A 22,448-nucleotide genomic window follows, 5' to 3' on the forward strand; every position below is an offset into this window, starting at 1 on the left:
AAATACAAAACGTTGGTCATTTTTTTCTTTTGAGCTAGTTTGATATAGCATTGTTTGTGTTGTAGTACAAAATAAGAAATCATTTAAAATGACCCATCACAATTGTATCCAATTAATGTGGACCCAATTTGCATAATTTTTTAAAATGGTATGTTATTCTACATGGATAAATGTTTTCAAAATAACCAGTAGAACTGTTGCTTCTAAAATCATGTTTCTTGGCATTCTTTTCTTCCCTTCTTTCCCTACTCCTCAATCTTCTTCCCTTTCCCTCCCCACTCTCTCTCTCTCTCTGTGTCTCTCTCCTTCCCTCTCTCCCTCCATTCCGCCCTACCTCCAAATCACTTCTTACCCTGAACATACTGTGTTCATTCTTATTTGGCATTTAGTCTAAGATTCTGGTACCATAGCCACATACCTTGGGTTACATGGTCACACAAATTTCTTTTGTTTGAATATGTCATGTACATTAATTTGATCACTTGGTATATTATACAGAGTGTTGTTTCACATGGTTTTTATCTCTAAAATACTGGCATAAGCCTACTTACTATTGGCAACTAACAGGTCATTTTCCCTTTTATCAGGAGAATATCAGCATTGATGTGGGAGGTACGATATATTGAGCACAATGCTAGAACTTTCAATGAGCCCAACAGCCCTATAGTTAAAGCAGCCAAAGTTGTAACTGATGTTTTGCTTCGCTTTATCGGGTAAGAGAATAATTGGATTTCTCATAAGGACAGCTTTTTTTGATTTTAAATTGTCATGAAACACATTTTGGTTTGCCCTTTTGTTTTGCAGTGATCAGAGCTGTACCGATATTCTGTCTACATATAATAAAGTTAAGGCAGAAGATTTGATAAGTACTGAGGAAGATGGGGACCAGGATGTTAGCAATGAGGTAAGAATGTCAGAAAAAGTGAATAATCTGGAATGTTGCTTGAAACAAAAAAAGATGAAACATATGTTTAGTTGGCTATTATCAACTTTTCTGATCAACATCTGAATCTTTTTAACATTCAAACTCCCACCCATATTTTGAAGGAACATTTCAAAGTTGCTAGTGTTCAGAGACAGGTGAGCTATTAACGTGTTATGACTTAAAAGCTTGTAGTGAATCAAGTTTCAGTTTTTACAGTTTTGAAATGAATGCATTTAACATTCTTAGTGTTTATTTGGTAGGTCATGGACTAACTTCGAATTTGTATGAATTTTCTTATTTGTTGGATAGTATGTGTAAGCTTAACATATATTAACCTTAGTTTTCAGACTTTTGATTGGCCTCATAAGATGTCTTCATTTGCCCAAATGTATACAGCTTACACTATTCTTAGAAAATAGATGAAGCTGATAAATGTAATTATGTATTACTTGAGTGATTTAGATACTGTTGTTCATAAAATTAGGAAATCATAGGAAATCCCATTTGATTTTTTTTTTATTACCACAAAGCACAAATAATTATCCTACATAATTTTGTGTTTTATTTTTCACCTAGCACATGGCTTCAGGTTAGGCTATCACAATAAGTTTTCTTCCAGCAAAATGGCACAGAATTTAACTGCCAAATTAATGAGGATAAATGCTATTCATTGGCCCCATCTTATAATAAGGGATTTATTCTGGTTTCAGTTCATTTATGGCTTGGTTTTGAGAGGCTTTTTTATTTATCCCTCCTGGGGCACGTGGCCTATATTTTTAGAAGCTGCCCAAATGTATACATATGGCTCTAATAAGTTCGGCCTCTTTCTTGTTAAAATAGCCGTTTCCTGTAGTATAACCTCAAATCGTAGCCCACACTTCTACACATTCACATTTTAGAATTGGGTTTCTTTTTTTCTTCTTAAGTAAAATTGACTTCTTAAAGCACTGAGATCAACCAGTCACTAATTATGTGTATGTATTTCTGCATGCACATAGGCAGAATAATGTGAATATTTAGCTTTCTTTCTCTTTTTAACCAACTATCAAGAGATTGGTGCTAATGATTTTTCTTGTTTCCACTCATATTGGAGGAGGAGGAGGAGGAGGAGGAGGAGGAGGAGGAGGAGGAGGAGGAGGAGGAGGAGGAGGAGGAAAAAGAGGGAGGTTGGGAAGAGGAAGAAAGGCATTTTTTTCAAACTATCCCCCTGCAGCCTTTTTTTGTTTTGTTTTCTTACTGTCACCAAGAAAGGAAACTCTGAGTACTGTTTTGGCTACTTTAGATTATTAATTATTCAGGTAGTTTAGAAAACTTTCATTATAATTTTCTTTTCTTAATTTCTAGGTGGTAGAAACACCAGATTTAGATTCTGATGGGCCTGGAACATCCTCTGGAATAACAGTAAGTAAAGGAGCTAACTGCTGAGAAGGAAGTACTTTATTCAAAATTTTCCACACTAATAAACATATAACTTTCTTTAAGTTGCATTTTTCCTTGTAAAGCTAAGGGACTTCATGAAAAGGATATTTATTATAAAGTGAAATTCATATGTACCTACAATGGGTTGATTCAGTAAAAAGAGTAAATGTTGTTTTAAGTGTTAGAATGGAAAACTTGAGTTGCTGGGATTTATGTGGGGCTTGCAAGTGTGCTTCTTTACCTTTTGGAGATTCCATGAAGTATACTCTTAAAACAGTAAACCCACTTATTTTTTTCTCCATTTTAAGAGGAGAACATTTTATTATCCTGGGTATTTAGGTGGCACAGTGGATAGAGTGCTGCATCTGGAGGCAGGAAGACTCAGCTTTGCAAGTTCATATCTAGTCTTAGATACTTCCTAGCTCTGTGATCCTGAGCAAACATAGTCTAGATACTTCCTAGCTGTGTGATCCTGAGCAAACCACATAACCTTGCTTGCCTCAGTTTCCTCAACTGTAAAATGAGTTGGAGAAGGAAATGGTAAACTACTCTAGTACCTTTGCCACAAAAACCCCAATGAAGAGTTGGACACGACTGAAAAGGTGTCAAAAAATGATGTAACAACAAATTGCATTATGTTTCCTTAATTACTTGCTCTTATTTTGATTGTTAATTAAGAAACTAGGAAAATAATTTTTTAATGAAGGTCATTTCACTAAAAGTTTTTGAGTATCTAGTACAGTGATGGTGGCAAACCTTTTAGAGACTGAGTGCCCAAACAACAACCCTCAAGCCACATGTGAGCCCCCTGCCTTACCACCAACAAGGGAGGGATGAAGGGCTCCCATTGGGCTGCTGGGCAGAGGGGCGGGTCATTTGTTGTGAGAAATGTCTTCAGGCATGCATGGAGAGGGGGAGGAAAGCAGCCCCCTCTGGCACGCATGTCATAGGTTCGCCAACACAGACCTAATATGTACAAATCCCTGTTATACACTATAATCTTAGCTTTTAAATGTAGTTTCCCATAAAACTTCTAGGTAAGATGCCCATCCAAAACTTCCATCCAAGCAACTCCTGTTGAATGGGTAAAACAGTGTAAAGAACTTTTGAGCCTCATTTATGAACGTGAAGACTCTGAGCCCTTTCGACAACCAGTTGATCATTTGTCTTATCCGGTAAGTGTGTCCTTCCTTCAGTGAGAACCAGCGCTGTCTCACTCTATATACAGGAACTTTCCATATGTAATTCCTAATGTCACTGACTTGTGGAATTCCTGTGTATGCCTAGTCTGAAAATCACACTCTGTACCCTGAGACTCTTTCTATACTTCAGTACAGTAGATTTTATCACATTATAGACAGTGAGTGAATAAATGACAAACTATTCCAGTTCTGCTTAGTCTTAATGGATCTTTTTTACCTAGTACAATCCCAAACACATTTTCAATACAATAATGACCACGTTTCATTTTAGCCGAGAGAAGCAAATTGGAAAAAGGTCACCTTAGAAATTATTTCTGATGTTATTTATATTGGGTTTTTTAAAAAGCAGTCTGGTGTGAAGTCTGTGGACTTCCTCTCTCAGAATAATGTTTCTAAATGCATAAAATTATATGTAAAATAGCAAAGGAAACCAATTATTTTCAAATCTTTATTAAAATATTTTAAAAGAGTAAATTCATGGACCTCTTGGTTGAGAAGGTCTTCATTACACCCTCTCCCCCCAACTCATCACTCCTAAGATATCTTCATCTATCCACAAGTTCTTTCTTAGAAATGTCATTTTAGCTCAGGGAAGGCGTTTTCAAAACAAAAATTGTTAAATCTTCCAAATCTTTGACCTTTTTTTTTTTTTGGATGGACAGATCCATTTTATCTTCTGGGATAATATCATAATAACTAGGAAAGAAAGGTTCAAGATCATTTGTAGCTACTGTATAGCATTCTTATTTGGGAACTGTTGCATTGTCAACATTAATATTTTCTTAATGGCAATCTGAATACATAGTATGTGCTCTCTGTTCTGCTTGGGTAAGCAGCAGCAAGGAAAAGGATTGCCACAACCCATTATTCTTAGCATTTGCATCAAAAAGCCTCTTGGAAAACAAACTTTTTTAAAAACTGATTTTTCCTTATTAAAATGAACCTTTTCATAATTTTTTCAAAACTCTCCCCACTTTTCTGATTTTTTTCTCTTTGCTTCTTAAAAAAAACAAAACAAAAACAAAAACAACATAACCCTGAAAAAGGTTACAATCTACTGTTTATTGGAATTCTACTTGAAGATTTCTCTTGGCCATTTCCCGAGAAGCATAAGTTTATTTAGAAGAGCTAAGGTTGTACTGATAACAGCATTTGCCTCCCTATGAATTCCTAGATAAGCCCTGGATTGTGATTTTCAATCATCAGGTTTTGACAATTATAAAATTCTTTTTCTCTATGGTTTTTAGATTCTGAATTGATTGCCTAAAAGCCATTTTGAATAGAAATTAACTTTTTTTTTTTAACAACAAAAAGATTCATCTGGAGCCCTTTGAGTCCCTCGCTTAAAGGTAAGAAGGGCCAAGTTGAGGAACTTTTTTTTAAAGAGGATTTTTTTTTCTTACTGCTTTCTGATTTCTTCTTTGCAGAGAATGTAATGTTTTTATTGTTTCAAAATTCTAGATAGACTGGGAGAAATTAATTTTGAGCCTTTTATGCTAAAGATTTTGATTCCCCCCTCCCCTACCTGAAACAGTAAGGGAATGTTTTCTTGAAAACATTCAAGTTGAAGTCTTGAACCTACTCAGTAAGTCTTTGTAGTAGTGAGTTGAATCCTGAAAATGTTTATTTCTATTGTCCCATGCCATAGAGCAAGCCTTTTAGAAGCAGGGAGGGCAGTGGATTGGTTGGCAATATATGATTATTAGAAAACTTTACTATCTTTTTACACATTGGAAACTCTACAGAGATGGAGTCAAGGAATCCAACCTCCTTAATGATTGGTATTCTCTATTTTATCCTTGCACGGCCATTTTCATCTTCAGACAATGGGAGTAGGAGCTAAGGGCCTTCCTGGTCTTGTACTTCTAGGAAGAGCTCCAGAGATCTCTAAATCTGATAGTTGTTTTGGTTTGGAAACACTGGGATGTTTAGGGTGGTTTGGGTGGTACTGTTTAAAACAAAATGGAAGTCATAAAGTATATGGTTATGCTAAGCAAACCTCTCTCTTCATGTGTATTATTGAACACTGTTGCCAAGATTTAGATATGATAACATACATTAATACTTTTAGGATTATCAAGATATTATAGACACTCCTATGGACTTCAGCACTGTGAAAGAAACTTTGGAAGCAGGAAACTATGCCAGTCCTTTGGAATTTTATAAGGATGTTCGCCTAATATTCACCAACTCAAAAGCTTATACTCCTAATAAAAAGTCAAGGGTATGAGTATTCTTCATGGAATAATTATTTTAACCATTTTGTAAAAAACAAAAACACCTCCCCCCCCCCCAAATTCCTTGAACCTCATCTAGGCAACTTGTCACTTTTTAAACAGTTAAGTAAGGTGCTGTATGAAGATAATAACTTAGTCACTTGAAATATCTTTGCTAAAACATGAATTATTGAGCATGCATGTTGCATATTAAGGTATTTTTGCATATCAGTGATATTAAATTAACTTGTATTCCTTTCACTTGCCTTCTATTCATGTTTGTACATTGTACTTCAGTCTGTCAGAGAAAGATCAAGACAATAAATAGTAAGTAGTAAGAGGAAAATTAGGCAAGTGTTAACGTTTTGGTTTAAAAAAATCATTTGGGAGAAAAGTGGTTGGTATTGTGATGTAGCAAAAATGAAGTACTGGAACAATCTGTAGGCTTCTTTTTGTTACCCTCATTTCCATAGTTGGGTATGATCACTCTTCTAAGCCTTTAGCACTTTAACTTCATTAAATATTTCCCCAATACCCTCTTTATGTCTATACATATAATATAAATTATATATTAGAGGGAGCAAAACAGGCAGTTTTTAATATATTCTCCACTGGTATCATATTTACCTGGAGTCAATTTTCAATGATGCTTTTTCTCACCAAATAGTCCTATGTAAATAGGTTCGATTGTAGTTCATTTATCATTTTGGTGAGTGAAATTTCATGTGTTGAATATCAGTTTTGTCTGAAATGATGATGCTGACTCATAGTCTTTGTTTTAATAGAACTAAGTTCTGTTTCCTGGTTTCAGATCTACAGCATGACTCTTCGCTTATCTGCCTTATTTGAAAATCATATTAAAAATATAATCTCTGATTATAAATCTACCATCCAGTGTCAGAAGAGGAAACAGCCCCCATACAGAAAACGCCTCCAGAGCAGCAGTAGTTCACCAACTAGTAGCAGAGCATCAAGGTAATTGTACACCATTGTTTTCCGTATTATAAATGAACCATGTTATAATTTGACCAAACTCTCCAATAATTTTGCTGTCCTTTTCCTTTTGCTGTTTTTTTTCATTTTCTTCCCTCAAGTGCTTACTATGTATATAATAGGTAATCATTTTACTACTCATTCATCATCATCATTGTTTAGGACATGTCTAATGTGGAATAGTTTATTTAAGAGCTAAAAGGAGTATTGTGGTTTTTTTTCTTTTTTTAATTTAATTTTATTGATTAAGACAATTTTTCCATGGTTACATGAATCATGTTCTTTCCCTCTCCCCCCACCCCCCTCCCACAGCCAATGTGCAATTGCATGTGCCATTAATCAAGACCTATTTCCATATTATTGATATTTGCACTGGGGTAATGGTTTAGTCTACATCCCCTTCGAACCATGTGATCAAGCAGTTGTTTTTCTTCTCTGTTTCTACTACCACACTTCTTTATCTGGATGTGGATAGTGTTCTTTCTCATAAGTCCCTCAAATGTCTTGGATCATTGTATTGCTACTAGTAGGGAAGTCCATTACATTCAATTGTGCCACAGTATATCCGTCTCTGTGTACAATGTTCTCCTGGTTCTGTTCATTTCACTCTACATCAGTTCACTGAAGTCTTTCCAGTCTCCATGGAATTCCTCCAGTTTATTATTCCTTTGAGCACAATAGTATTCCATCACCAACAGATACCACAATTTGTTCATCCATTTCCCAATTGAAGGGCATCCCCTCATTTTCTAATTTTTTTTGCCACCACAAAGAGCGCAGCTATGAATATTCTTGTATAGGTCTTTTTCCTTATGATCTCTTTGGGATATAAACTCAGCAGTGGTATGGCTGGATCAAAGGGCAAGCAATCTTAGAGCATAGTTCCAAATTGCCTTCCAGAGTGATTGGATCAATTCACAACTCCACCAACAATGCATTAATGTCCCAATTTTGCCACAGCCCCTCTAGCATTCATTATTTTCCTTTGCTGTCATGTTAGCCAATCTGCTAGGTGTGAGGTGGTACCTCAGAGTTGTTTTGATTTGCATCTCTCTTATTATAAAAAGATTTAGAACACTTTTTCATGTGCTTATTGATAGTTTTGATTTCTTTATCTTAAAATTGCCTATTCATGCCCCAAAAGGAACATTGTTAATGATTCTGGGGTTCCTTTTTTGTGACCCTTACTTCTTTCACTAGTGCTTTCTTCCTGTGGTGTTCAATTGGTAGACCACTGACCTGGGAATTAGGAGACCTGGAGTCTTGATAGTCTTACCAGTGTGTGACCAATGAGCAAAGAAATTGCCATGCATTTCCCATTCTATCTCTGATAGTTATTGTGATAATGAAAGAGAGAGGCTATGAAAGACTGAGTTTAAAGGAGAAAATAAGCCCAAAATATTATCATACTTTGCATAATAGGTGTCATTATACATTATAAATAGATTATAAAATACTACAAGTATTACCCATTATAAATACTTACACTACTGTACAGATGTGGGCTGGGCTGTATTTGTTTGGACTATAACATTCAGTAACAACTTAACCTGAAATGGTAATTACTCCTTTGATCATTGGTCATGTGTAAGGAAAACTTGATGAAAAAGATCCAACTTAAAGAAAAGAATCACAAGAGCTTCAGCTCCTAACTATCTTTGAAGCTAAGAATTCATTTTGGCCCCGTTCTGGCAGTGGGACGTGTCTTAGCAAGAGGTGTTAAAGCATAATTGAGAAATGTTTGACAAAATTAGAATAATACTACATAAATAATGCTGATTTGTCGTTTTCAAAATTTCAATATGCAACTGTAGGAATCTTTTTTTATTTGCATTTGACACCAGCACTCTAAACAACTTTCTAAGACTAATTCCAGAGAAGGTGCCTACCTGAATTGATAGGGGGAATTTCCTTACCTGGCTGTTCTTTAAACCATTTAAATCACACGTCTGGTTCCTTTCCCTATCCCCAACTTTCATAGCAAGTGTAAAGAGTTACTCATCTGAAAATAAGCAATCAATTAATTAAGAAGCTTTACTCAATCATTTAATGCTACAAATTGGTTTGCATTTGTGATATAATCATGTCTTTTTAAGTAGGTAGGTTGTTTCATTTTATTCTTGAGAAGTATTACTTAGGAGCCATGCCATTTTCCCATCCTATAAAAATACATGTTGTGCCTTTGTCATGGGACAGGGTTTGGGGCTGAAGATGACATGCTTTGTAATTTATTATTTTTAGTGGAAAAAAATCTACTTCACCCTGAAACCCAGTTTTGTAATCAAAATTGTCCTTTTATCCTTTGTAATCCTCTCTCCTTTTGTTTGGTCAGGAACACTTTGCTGTATCCATAGATCTGAAGAGTTGCTTCTTTCTTGAACCCCCTTTTCTCATGTCACCCTGTTTATGTCTTAGTCATGTAGATATTGGGATATTCTTATTTTCTGCCCGAACGTTTTCTAGTTTCATCATTTGGTGAGTTCTTACCCCAATATCTGGATTTATAAGTTTATCAACCACTGGACTTCTTCTCTCCTTCTTTCTTATCCACTACTTTGTATCCACTACTTTACTACTTTGTAGTATGATTTGAGATCTGGTTCTGGAAGATAGACCACCTTTGCTGTTTTTTATTCTTCATTATGTCCATTCTAGAATTTTTATTCTTCCAAATGTATTTCCTTGGGTTTTTTTTCCTAGCTCTCAGTGACCCTTTTGTGTGATTAGTGTGGTCCTGAATAAATAAAATAGTTTATGCTATCTAGGCATTATATTGACTTGGTCTTTCCCTGAGCAATTAAGGTCTCCAATTATTTAGGTCTCTCTTCCAATCTGTTACAAATTTTATCCTTTCAACAGCCTTAGGAGGTTGGTACAATTATTGTCTTCATCTTACATATCAGGAAACTGAAGCAGACAGGTTAAGCCTAACCCTAACCCAAGGTTACACAGCTTGGAAGTCTCTTTTTAGGGCAGATCTGAATTCCGGTCTTCCTGAACCCAGGTCCAGTTCTCTAGCCACAGTGCCACCTTGTTGCTTCTATTACATTCATGTAGTTTTTATGTATGCCTTTGTAAATAGAGTCCCAAATGTTTTATGCATTCTATAGTTATTTTAAATGGAATTTTTCTTTTGCTTCTTCCTATAATTTTTTGGTAATATGTAGAAATGCTAATGATATAGATTTATTTTGCATCCTGCAAATAAGATAAAGTTATTGTTTCATTTAATTGTTAGTTAGCAATGTCATTTTATGTCCCATTTGCCTAGGTTTATTTCTCTCTCAAAGCCATAGCATTTCAAGCCTTGTATTAAATATCGATGGTGGTAAAGCCATGAACTTTATTCCCATGATACATAATTCCGACTTTTTATTTTAAAACAGATAATACATAGATTAAGGAATGATCCATTTGTCACAAGGCCATCTATTATTTTTCCCAGGAATATGTATTGTCGTCTGTTAAAAGCTTTCTTTTTTTTTTCTATATTAATAATAGGATTTTTGTTCTTGTTAGTAATCTGATTTATTGTGTTCAGAGCCTTCACAGTACCCTGCACATAGTAAACATTTAGTAAATGCTTGTTTCCTTTACTTAATTCCATTTTTTCCTTTTCTCAATATTAGACCAACACTGCATTCTTGGTATAAATTCAATCTGGTCATTATGGATAGCTTGCAATGTGTTGCTATGGCAACCTCCATGCTATCTTATTTAGAATTTTTGCATCAATATTCATTATGGATATTTGTATAGAGTTCCCCACTGTGACTCCCCACCCCACCCCTGTTTGTCTCTCCTTGGTTTAGAAACCAAATCCCCTTCAAAAAACACGTTTTAAATCTTTTTAAAATTTGTGTTTATCTTTTTTTTTTCACCAGAACACCAGCTCTTATTTTCATTCATTAATCAATTATGTTTTGCGAATCTCTTCTTTGATTTTGAAGATCACTGTTTTGCTACTTAATTAGTTTTTGTCATTTGTTGCTTTTTGAGGGTTTCATTTTTGGGTGGGGTTTTTTTTTTTGTAGTTGCCTGACCATTTTGTTGCTCTGTTCTTTCTCTTTTCTACTGATAACATTTTTGCATTAAAGATTAAAATGTCCCTTAAGGACCATTTTGACTGCATCTCAACAATTTTGTTATCATGTCATTATCTTTAACATTTCTACTTTTATGCTTTTGTGAGGTTATCATGCCCTAACACACGATCACTTTTTATAAAGGTGTCGTGCATAGCCAAGATCACGTGTACTTTTTATTTTGTGCATAGCCAAGATCACGTGTACTTTTTATTCTAAGGTAATAATGACCGTAGCACTTTCTCCTCTAATTTGTATAAATTTGTATAACACTTTGGGAGGGAGAGGAGTAGCAAATTTGTCTAAATTTGAAAAGCATACATTAAAGTCTGTTTTCGCTATTGCCTTGTCAGAGAGCATGATTGTACCTTTGCCTTTTTAAAAATGTTAGCTGAAACATAAGAGAATTTTTCCCCAGCCTCTTATTTTAACTCTTTGTGCATGTTTGTTTCAAATTGTTTCCTATAAAGAACATATTGTTGGATTCTGCTTTCTGAAGAATGAGATCATTAGGATTATGAAGTATATTCTTTTTATCTTTTTTCTACTTTGTTTTGTATCACCTCTTTATAAAGAAGTAACTTTTCTTTAGCCTGCTTCTGTTCTCCTTCCCCGCCCCTTTTCACTTTACTTCATCATGAGCCTACTTACATGTTCTTATTTTTAATTTCCTTTTAAATCCACTATGTGATCCATATTTCATAGTTTCTTTTGCTTAGAACTAACTCAGTTTTCTTACTTCTTCCAGTTCCTCCTCTTTCCTGTTGAATTAATTGAATTTCTGCATCCATGTATCATGTAGTGTCAGCTTATTCCCTTATCCCTTATGGATTGTACTCTTACACTTGCATATTCTTCATATTTGAGATAATTTGCCCATTCTTGTTTTTCCTTCTCCCATGTATTTTTTTCTCCTCCTTTTCCTTCCTTTTAAGATTATCAAAACATAAAAAAGTAGTCTCTGCATCTTATTAGACTTCCCTCTATGACCCTTGATGGGGTTCTGAGTGATCACGTGTATAATCGCCCCATATTAGAATATCACTCATTAATCATTGCTTAGACTCTTATAATTGTTTGTTCATATTTCAGAGTTCCTATTCAGCTCAAGTTGTTGTTGTTGTTTAACCAGCAATGTTTAGAAAGCCCTCTATTTTATTAAAGATTCGTTTTTCCCCCATGGTTTAGATTTATGCTTTCCAGGTAAGTAATTCTTAAGTAAGTCACACATTGCTATCCTTTGCCAAGCTTTCTTCTCTTTTATAAAGGTTGTTACTAAATCATGTGATCCTGACCATGGTTCATTGATACTTGCATTGTTCTGGATGCTTACAATAATTTTTTCTTGTCCTGGAATCTCTGAGTTTTTATTGTGATTTTCCTAGAAATACTCATTTTAAGGTTTGTTTTAGGATGAATTTATTGATGAATTCTTTCAGTTTCCACTTTGCCTTCTGGTTCAAAGAAATCTGGGCAACTTTCTTTTTTTGTCTGTCTGTCTGTCTGTCTGTCATTTGTTTGTTTTGTTTGTTTATTTTTATATAAGTTACTTCTTGCATACATTGATTTCTTCCTGAGTAGGCAGTGGAATACAAACATAAATAGAGGATCATGTGGCCTAATAGATACACTTGGACTTCAGTTCAAATTTTGCATTAGCTGTGTGACATTGAATAAGTTATTTAAATTCTCTAAGCCTCAATTTTCCCATTTATAATATTAGGATAAATATAGATCATTGTAAAGATAGAATGAGATGTGTAAAGTCCATTGCAAACCTTAAAGTGTTATAAATACAAAAATAGGAACTGTTCTGTCATTTAAATTTCATATTATTAGATTTGACACAAAGTTTCAGTCCATAATCACCTCTTTGAATATTGATCAAAAAATCTAAAATAATTAATTATCCCCATGATAATACTATATTTTTCATCACAGATATTGATAAAATTTATTCAGCAAAATAGTCCTACCAATTGAGACCTATGGTGCCTTATTATAGGCATTTCTCCTAGTTGAAAGCAATGAAAGCAAAAAAATCCTTATTTATTGGATCTAGTCTAGCTCCAAATTCACCTCAGTACACAATATCAAAATTTATCTCACCATTATTTACATATGGTATCATAAAAAAGCTTTTAGATGGGCAATTTTCTTTTAAAATTTTTTTTTGGATTTTATTTTCAAGGAGCAAATATCTTCCTTCCCTCCCTCTCCCTCCTCTAGTTGAGAACAAAAGAAAAATGAAATCTTAAAAACACGTTAAGAAAAAAAGAAATTCTACATTGGCCACGTCCTATATATCTATATCTATATCTATTTCATTCTCCTTTCTGAGTACTTCATCTTTCTGTCAGAAGGGTAGAGAGCATGTCTGATCATTAGCCCTGTGGAATCATGGTTGTTCAGAGTTGCCAAGTCTTTCCAAGTTCTTCATCTTTACCTTATTGTTGACTTTGTATAAATTGTTCCTGTCACTCAATATCAGTTCATAAAACTCTTCCCAGGTCTTTCTGAAGCCATCTCCTCATGATTTCTTAGAGCTCAATAACATTACATTACATTTATATACCATAGCTTGCTCAACTCTTCCCCAATTTGTGCATAGCTCCTCAAATTCTTCCTTCTTTGGCTTTTCAACAAGAGCTTGAAATATTTTTGTGCCTTCTTTAGATTTTGTCTTGTCTAGTACTAATCCTTATCCTCCTTTCCCCATTTCCCCTTTCTGTCTGTGTGTCTGTCTATCTTTCTTTCTATGCCTTTGTGTATACATATGTATTTTACTGTCCTTTGGCTAGTTCAAAGTCGGTAGAGCATGAGACTCTTAATCTCAGGGTCGTGGGTGAAGTCTCCAGGTGTAACGACTTTTCGTGCCACTGGACCCAGGCTTCCAACGCCGAGAGAGTGGGACTGTCTCTGTGCATCGACTTTTCCACTTAAATCTTCATGCACAAGTGTCTTTGTGCACAAAAACACACAAAGACAATCGTCATCCTCGGTTCGAGAGACAACCAACAGGCTAGTTCAAATGAGTGATGTTGAAGATATCAGCATGTGGGTTTTTAAATTAATATACAATAATTATTGCATTTTAAAAGTTAATAATAACTTGAAATAAAAAGCTAGAGTAAAACCTGCCTAACTCGACAGTGTGGAAGAGGAAGAAGAGAGAGAGGGAGGAGTCCTAGCAAATTTAAATATGATCGGGTAATACAGAAAGGAATTGTAGGTAATGTAGTTTTTAGGGGTTCATGCATTTCCAACTATACAAGCAGTTCCCCCCACCTCCTCTTTATCCTTATAGATACTTACACATTTTGCTTATGAGTTCATTTTCGTGAAACCCCTCCTCATACTCCCCAAGCATATTCCTCTTTCTCTTTATTTCCAGTCTTCTCTGGAAGACTGTCTCTTCAAGACAACAGAGCCGCTTGTCTAATTAAACTCTCTCTGTGACTACTGATAATGGTAGGGTTTAGAGGGGACACATGTATCATCTCCTCATATTTGAATGCAGATAGTTTATTCTTGTTTAGTCCCTTATGATTCTTCATTCATATTTACCTTTTTTTCTCTACTCCTGAACTTGATCCTCACAATTTCTACACTGTTTTGGTCTTTTCATCAAGAATGCTTGGAAGTTTTCTGTTTCATTAAAAGTCTGTTTTTTCCCCATATAATTTTGCTATTTTGTTAGGTAAATTATTCTTGACTACAGCCCTCTATCTTTTACCTCTAGAATATTTGTATTCCAAATTCTCCCCTACTTCACAGTGGTGGCTGTTCAATGATGTGTGGTCCTCTCTGTGGCTCTTCAGTACTTGAATGATCTTTCTGTCTGCTTGCAGTATCGTTTCTCTGATCTCAAAGCTCTGGATTTGAGCTCTAATGGTTCCTTGGAAATGTTCTTGGGAGTTTTCATTTTAGAGTTTCTCACAGTAGATAACAGATGCATCCTTTTTTTCATTTGCTCTCTGGTTCTGTGAGCTCTGGACAGTTCTATGATTTCTTTGAAATACAATGTCTAAGCTCTTTTTGATCGTGGCTTCCAGGTATACGGTGATTCTTATATTTTTTCTCCTTGGTGTTTTCCAGGCCAGTTGTCTTTACCGAGAGATATCTTATGTTGTCATCTATTTTTCAGACTTTGTTTTGATATTTCTTATCTCATGTAAATCATTGGCTTCTTTTGGTCTCTTCTAGTTCCTTTTTCAATGCTTTCGTCTATAGATTTCCCTACTTTTTCCTCTTAATAGTCTTATTTCATTTGCATTTAACTGTTACTATTTAATTGTTTTTAAACAAATGTAAGCTCTTTTTAAATGATTTCTTTGGGCTGCTAGATGGTGTGGTATAGAGAGTACTAAGCCTGGGATCAGGAAGATTTCAGTTCATATTTGGCCTGTGACCCTGGACAAGCCACTCTTTGCCTCTGTTTACTTACATGGTGAATAGTAATAGCACCTACTTCTTAGGTTTATTGTGAAGACCAAATAAGATAATAATTGTAGAGCACTTAGCATAGTACCTGGTATATAGGTGCTATGTAAGTACTGCTATTATTATTATTATTATTATTATTATTATTATTATTATTATTATTATTATTAGTCAACTCTTGCTTCATGTCTTCCAACAATTCTGATGTGTCCAGGGTCTGTTTTCTTCTAGGTTTTGTTTGTAGTTATTTTGAAGCCATTCTCTTCTGAGTTTATGTCTTGAGCATCCCTCTCACCATAATACATTTTTATAGTGACATTCTTTTTTTGTTTGCTTATTCTTCCTGCCTACTTCCTGACTTTCTGTTTTATGTTAGGGCTGGTCTCTGAGCACTTCTGAAGGGCAAGGCTGGTCTAACTTTGATGCTGCTTTCTTTTCCTTCTTTTTTTAAAACCCTTACCTTCCATCTTGGAATCAATACTGTGGATTGGTTCCAAGGCAGAAGAGTAGTAAGGGTTAGCTAATGGGGGTTCAGTGACTTGCCCAGGATCGCACAGCTAGGAAGTGTCTGAGGTCAGATTTGAACCTAGGACTTCCTGTGTTCTCCCTCCTGGCTCTCCATCCCGAGCCACCCAGCTGTCCCCTGATGCTGCCCAAGTGATATAATATAGGCGAAATCCTGAATGTTGTCTTCCTGTTCTAATTTCTATAACTTGCCAACCTAAAAGTTTTGATCTCAGCAATATAACTATGAGCTTGCTCCTGGTTTAAAGCAGCTAGGTAAGCTTGGATAGATAGACTGTTTCAGGATTCAGCCATCATCAGCCAACTAGATGGTCCTGCAGGTTCAGAGTGACAGAACTATGGACTCTTTTTTTGTTCTGGTCTCCCTGCTCTGGTCATTTCACCATAGACTTCAGAATGTACTGACTGCCAGTGTTCAAGATTCAGACTCAGCAATGTCATTGCTTCCCTCCCTGGACTACCACCTCTAGGTGCAGTTCCTCTTCTCATACGGAACTAGATCTTTAGGGTTTGAGTGACAGAGTTACCAGATAGTATCGGATCTTATTACCCACACAAAGACTGTCTCATCTATGCAGGATCTGCGACCTCTTTTCTTCCTAATACACAACTGTAAACCCTTGTTCATGTCCCATACTGGAAGGTCCCACTGAATACTCCTGGCTAAAGCCTGTGCATGGACCTCTCTGTATTCCTCTGCCAATCTAAGCTGGGAAAAGGATTTACTTGGAGATTTTTTTCTTTGAATTTCCTAGTCAGGACTCCTTCCGTGTGGTACATTTTCTAGATCTTTGTAGAAGAGTTGTGAGAGATTTGGGCAAAATTGCTTCCTCCTACTCTGCCTTCTTGGCCAGTTCATCCTTCCTTATGCTTTATACTTTTAAAAAGTACTCCCCTATAGATTTTTATTCCAATTCATGACGATATTGACAGATTGTCAGATTTTTGTAATTCTTTGTGCCCAAGTAAAGGATAGACTAGAGTTCTCAGGCATGGGTCCCTTTATACTTCTAGACCCCAAATGGGGTGATTGAAAATGAATCAATCCACTGATAATTCCGCGAGGTGACACAATAGGTATCTTTGCATTTAAGAGTCAAGATGATCAAAACTCAAATCCTGCCTTAGGCACTTAATGTGTGCCTCTAGACAAGTCACTCACTTAAGCTCTCAGCCTCAGTTTCCTCATCTGTCAAAATAGTTAATAAAATGAACCCTACCTCGCAGGATTATTGTGATAATTGTGTGTGTGTGTGTGTGTGTGTGTGTGTGTGTGTGTGTGTGTGTGTGTGCAAGTACTCGATACATTTTAAAGTGCCATATAAATGCTAGTTATTATTATTTCATTTATTACTAGAATCTGTCAAATTTAATACTATTTGGAAATATATCATTTAACTTTACCAAAATAGGTATTTGGGGGGCATTTCCTAAATGTTCTCATGCTAAAAATATTTTTGTTGTACATTTCAAACCCAGAGCATCTACTTATGATTGAATATTCTTGGTTTTAGTCCAAAAGGAAAACGGAAACAACTGAAGACCAATTCTCCAACTGACCAAAATACCTCACTGCCTTTGACCTGGACTAGCTCTTCTGTCTCATCTCATGGTAAAAATGCTCATTTGTTTTCCAATTCCATCAAGTACTGGCTTGAAAAAGTATGACCTAAGAGGTTCTAGCCCTGACTACAGTGTGCTCCTATCCTTTGAAGAGCTGCCTATTACTTACCATCTGACTAGGTGAATTAGCTTCCTCTGCTGTAAAATGAGGTTGGCCTCTGCAGCCCCAAACACCTTAAATCTTGTGCTTCTGTTAGCTAGGTATTTAACTGCTCAGTCCCATTTACCTCGAGAAATGAAGAGTTTTGACTAGATCCGATCGCCATCTGAGAAGCTTACAGACTTAATTATTTAGACTCTCCCACTAGATAATTTGTTAGTGTTATCACATAGAGTTTGGACTAATTTTGAAACAGGAGAAATTAGGGGTTTATTGTGGGGGAATGAGTGCAATTTATTTGCATAAACACCGTTGACCAAGAGCTTTCTGAGTACTTTGATGTTGAATAGAATTGTAATCAAATTTGGAACTGCCATTTTAAATACAAAACTAGCAGGACCCACTGAGTCATCTTTTTTTTTAAACCCTTACTTTCCATCTTAGGATCAATCCTGTGTTCCAAGGCAGAAAGAGCTGTATGGGCTAGGCAGGAGAGGTTAAGTGACTTGTCCAGGGTCACACAGCTAGAAAGTGTCAAAGGCTAGATGTGAGTCATTTGTTCAGGTCCTAAATAGTTGTAGAGATCTGATAATTTATTGCTGCTCTCTCCTTAACAGTGCATTCTCTTGAAATTGAAGTTTCAGAACCTGGTGACGATCCTGTTAAATATACAGTTAATGAAGCCATTGAAGGACAAAGTTCATCTGCGAGTTCAAACATCCAAAACCAAAATGGAAATAGTAGTGATTCAAGGAGAAGTACATCGTCCCGGGGTAAAGTTATATCAGCTCAAAAAGGTAGGATATAAATAATCACAGCATTTCTTCTTTAAATTGGCGTCTTTCAGAGCAGCTAAGGATAGTGCACCAGTCCCAGAGTCAGGAAGTCCTGGGTTCAAAACTGGCCTCAGACACTGCCTAGCTGTGTGACCCTGTGCCAATCACTTGGCCCCCATTGCCTTACTGCTCTTCTGTCTTGGAACTAGTATTTGGTATCGATTCTAAGACAAACTAAGGGTTATAAAAAATAAAACAAAACAAATTAATGAGTAAATTGGTGCCTTTCAGTAGCTTTTGAAGGTCAGGGACTATTTTTTGACAGTTCCTGGTACATAATAGTAGTTGCTTAGTCAATACTTGTTGATTGTTTAATTTGGATTAATTTAATGCAATATTTCTGTTTCAATGACATTTCATTTAAAAATTAATGTATTTAAAGTATAAAAACAAGATTTCCTCTAATATGTAATAGAGAACCTAAATTTATAGTGTTCCCTATAATTGCTAGCCTAAATAATTTAATAGTACCTAATTTGGCTAAAGTATATAGTTTTATCTTTTCCATCTCTAGATATCGACAAGAATTTGCTTTTGTACTAGCATCTAAATTTAAAATATCAAACAAAACCATCTCCCATATCTATATCCTTAGGGATTTCTTTGGCTATTCCTCCATCATTCATATCCATATATTTGTTTGGTTTGGGCGGGGGGGGGTGTTTGTTTTTGTTTTTAATAAATTTTTACTGATAACTTTTATTTTTCCGTTGCCTAAATCTCCCCTAGTATTTCTCTTCCCTATCCCAGATAGCCATGCTATGTAACAATGAATTGTTTTTAAAGGAAATTAAGAAAACAAGGAAGTGGGGGGAGATCAAAACCACTCATTACGCTCTTCTTTACAACTGTAATAGCCTTCTAATAGGAGTTCTTTATCTTTGCTTCCTTTCTTCTTTTCTTCCTATGGATGACACAATAATCTTTCTTAGATAAAACTGATTATATTGTTCTGCTAAAAAACCTCATGTGGCTCCCTATTGCCTACTGAGTATAAAAATCAATGCCTTTCCTTAGCATTTAAAGCCCCAGTGTCATTCATTTTCAAGGCTTACATGATTAGGTTTTTCTTTCGTATGTATTCTAGCCACACCAGAGTTCTCTTCACCCTCTATACATACACTGTATCATCTCCCTTCCATCCTTTGCTCACACTCATCTTCCTCTTTTAAAATTCTTATACATTCTTCAAAAGCCAACTGAAACACTATATTTTACCCAAGGGCTTCACCGACCTTCAGTAACTAATACCTGTCTTCACTAGACTGCTCATCAGAATTCATTTGGTTTTATATACTATGGTTGTCATTATCTGTGTTTCATCCCCCTACTAAAGTCTAAGATCCAAGAGGGCAAAGACTGTGTTTCACCTAAACTTCCCAGCACCTTGCATGGTGTTCTCCATACAGCAAGTGCTTTATAAATTTTGTTTGAGTGACTTGACTGGGAGCAAATGGCCAGGGATTGTTTTCTAACAAATTATGATTTGAAAGGAGAACTTAAGAGGAATTAATTATTCCAGATAAGTAAAAAAAATTATCAAATGAGGAGGTCCATCACTGAGACCTATAAGATTAGAATTGTTGGGAAATAATATTGTAAAGATTAAAATTAATATACAATAACTAAATATTATATTTTATAAAGTTTTAGTAATAATAACTACAGCAAAAGAACTGCCTGAATTCTGCCCGGTCGCATGTCAAAAAGAGAACAAGAGAACTTAAATACCAATAATGTGATCTCACCAATGTGGAGACACAGGAGAGATTACAGGGAATTTTGGGAAATACTAAGGACTTCTGGGGAATGAAGTCAAAGGTTCAAAATCTCCATTTATTCAATATGTCAAGAAACTTCATGGAGGAAAAAATTATTGTGATGTTTAAATGAATAAATTTTACATAAATTAAATGGTCTAAGGTTAAAAGAGGGGAGATTCACAGATTTTCAATTTAGAACCTATTACCACTACTACTTTTCTTTTTATTTGAAGTCATTGAATATGGCTTGTATTCCCACCCCTAAGTTAATTCCCTGAAAGTCTCTTTCTGTTGATATGCTAGTGATTAGAGATGGAAAATATCATAAAACTGCTGAATGGGTCCACTGCAAGTTTAGGTTGCCTAATGAATCTTGGCTGAGTCCTCACTGCAGCAAGGCAATCCTTTTTAAATCTCTCTTACTGACTCACTATCCTACTCACACTGCAACTTCTCCAAAAATCTTTACCCCTTCTGTAGCCATTCATGATATTCATTCTCATGAGAACCTAGTCTCATACTTTTCTGGGGGAAAAAAGAGGCCATTTACCAGTTCTTTGCCCCATCTCTTTTATCTCAGCTCCCTCAGATGTCTCTCTCCACTCTCTTCCTTCACCCCATCTCATATGAAGAGGTGGCCTTTCCCTTTGCAAAGGCAAAGTCCTCCAAAGGCACCCTCAATCCCATTTCACCTAGTCTTCTTCAAACATGTTGCACCCTCTTGTTACCACTCTCTCATAAGTTGTTAATCTCTGGATACTGGCTGCTTCACTGCTGCCTACAAACATGCTCATGTCTCCCTCATCCTTAAATATCCTCACTTCATCTCTTTCTCCAACCTTCTCTCCCCCCCCCCCCTAGCTTTCATCCTATTTTCTCCTCCCATTCATAGCTAAACTTAGTAAAAAGCCATCTAAAATTGGTGCCTTCACTTTCTCTCCTCTCACTCTCTTCTGAACTCTCCGGTCTGGCTTCCAACTTCATCATTCATCCATAGTTATGCTGAGGATCTCTATAATGGCCTTTTCTCCATCCTCATCTGTCTTGATCTCTCTGTAGCCTTTGAAACTGTTGGTCATTCCCTTCTCCTATATAGTCTTTCCAGTATGTTTTCATGATGTTGAGTTAGTCTATGCTGGTTCTTCTACCTCTCTGACAGCTCCTTCTCAGTCTCCATTGCTTGATTCTCATCCATGTCATATCTGTTGTCCCTGAATGTCCCCTATCCTGGGCTTTTTTCTCTTCCTCCTCTTTCTCACTTGGTGATCTCTTCAGTTCTCATGATTTCTTTGCTGATGGTTCTCCAGTCTACATCTCCAGCTTATTATATCTCTCCTTATTTACAGTCTACCATTTCCAGTTGTCTTTTGGATGTCTCTGACTGAATATCCCATTGGCATCCTTAACTCAGCATGTACAAAATTGAACTAACTTTCTTCATCTCCAAACAATGCTGTTATCTTCAAGAACACACCACCATTCTCCTAGTCACCCAAACTCTCAACCTCACTTTTTCCTGACTTACATTCACCTCACATATTCACATCCCAATGTATTCATATTTTCCTATCACCTCATGCCTGGGCTATTATAGTTGCCTACTTGTGGAGCAGCCTGCTACAAGTCTCTCTCCACTCCAGTCTATCCTTTGCTCAGATGCCCAAATGTTCTTCCTGAAGTACAAATCTGACCACCTCAGCTCCTGTATTCGGTAAACTCCTGTGGCTCCCCATTACCTCTAGGATCAGATTTAAAATTTTGTTTGTCTATTAAAGACCCTCACCAGCTACCTCCTTCCTACTTTTCTAGTTTTGCTATATGTACTCTTTGATTTCGTAGGACTGATCTTTTTGTTCCCACATAATACCGGCTCTCCTTTGTTTTTGTTTTTAAATTTTATACCCTTACCTTTTGTCTTAGATTTGCTACTAATAATTGGTTCCATGAAAGGAAGAGCAGTAATGGTGAAGCAGCTGGGGTTAAGTGACTTACCCAGGGTGACACAACTAGAAATTGTCTGGGGCCCGATTTAAACTCAGGACCTCTTCTCTCTAGGCCTGGCTCTCTATCCACTGGGCCACCTAGCTGCCCCTAATACTCCATATCTTGATTCTGCACCATTTCAATGACTGTCCTGTAAACTTCTTTTTTACCTTTGTTTCCAAGTTTCAGTGACTATTTTTATGACTCTACTCAAATCCTCCCTTCTTCAAGAGGCCTTTTCCCATTCTCTCCAATTTACCTTCTCTGTATCTTGTATGTACTTAGTTTTTTCCATATTTATTTCCAATTAAAATGCAAGTCCCTGGAGGCCAGTG

At 36.0% G+C, this 22,448-nt stretch overlaps 1 protein-coding gene across 6 annotated transcripts in view; it reads left to right on the forward strand.

Moving 5' to 3' along the window:
- The window catches only part of BRWD3 (bromodomain and WD repeat domain containing 3), a 129,189-nt gene that overhangs the window by 96,887 nt on the left and 9,854 nt on the right, over positions 1–22,448 (forward strand). For 2 of the 6 annotated variants that reach the window (XR_008914623.1, XM_056809203.1), the window contains exons 32-39: positions 588–713; positions 805–904; positions 2,270–2,326; positions 3,382–3,519; positions 5,618–5,770; positions 6,574–6,737; positions 17,323–17,420; positions 18,149–18,328. Coding sequence is in view for 5 of the 6 variants with exons in the window: in XM_056809203.1 (XP_056665181.1) it covers positions 588–713; positions 805–904; positions 2,270–2,326; positions 3,382–3,519; positions 5,618–5,770; positions 6,574–6,737; positions 17,323–17,420; positions 18,149–18,328 (1,016 nt within the window). In the remaining variant the exon portion in view is untranslated. The remainder of the gene's footprint in view (positions 1–587; positions 714–804; positions 905–2,269; positions 2,327–3,381; positions 3,520–5,617; positions 5,771–6,573; positions 6,738–17,322; positions 17,421–18,148; positions 18,329–22,448) is intronic. The other 4 variants (XM_056809204.1, XM_056809205.1, XM_056809207.1 and 1 more) reach the window with 4 other exon arrangements.

This window comes from Monodelphis domestica, chromosome X (assembly GCF_027887165.1).
Source record: "Monodelphis domestica isolate mMonDom1 chromosome X, mMonDom1.pri, whole genome shotgun sequence".
Classification (NCBI taxonomy): domain Eukaryota; kingdom Metazoa; phylum Chordata; class Mammalia; order Didelphimorphia; family Didelphidae; genus Monodelphis; species Monodelphis domestica.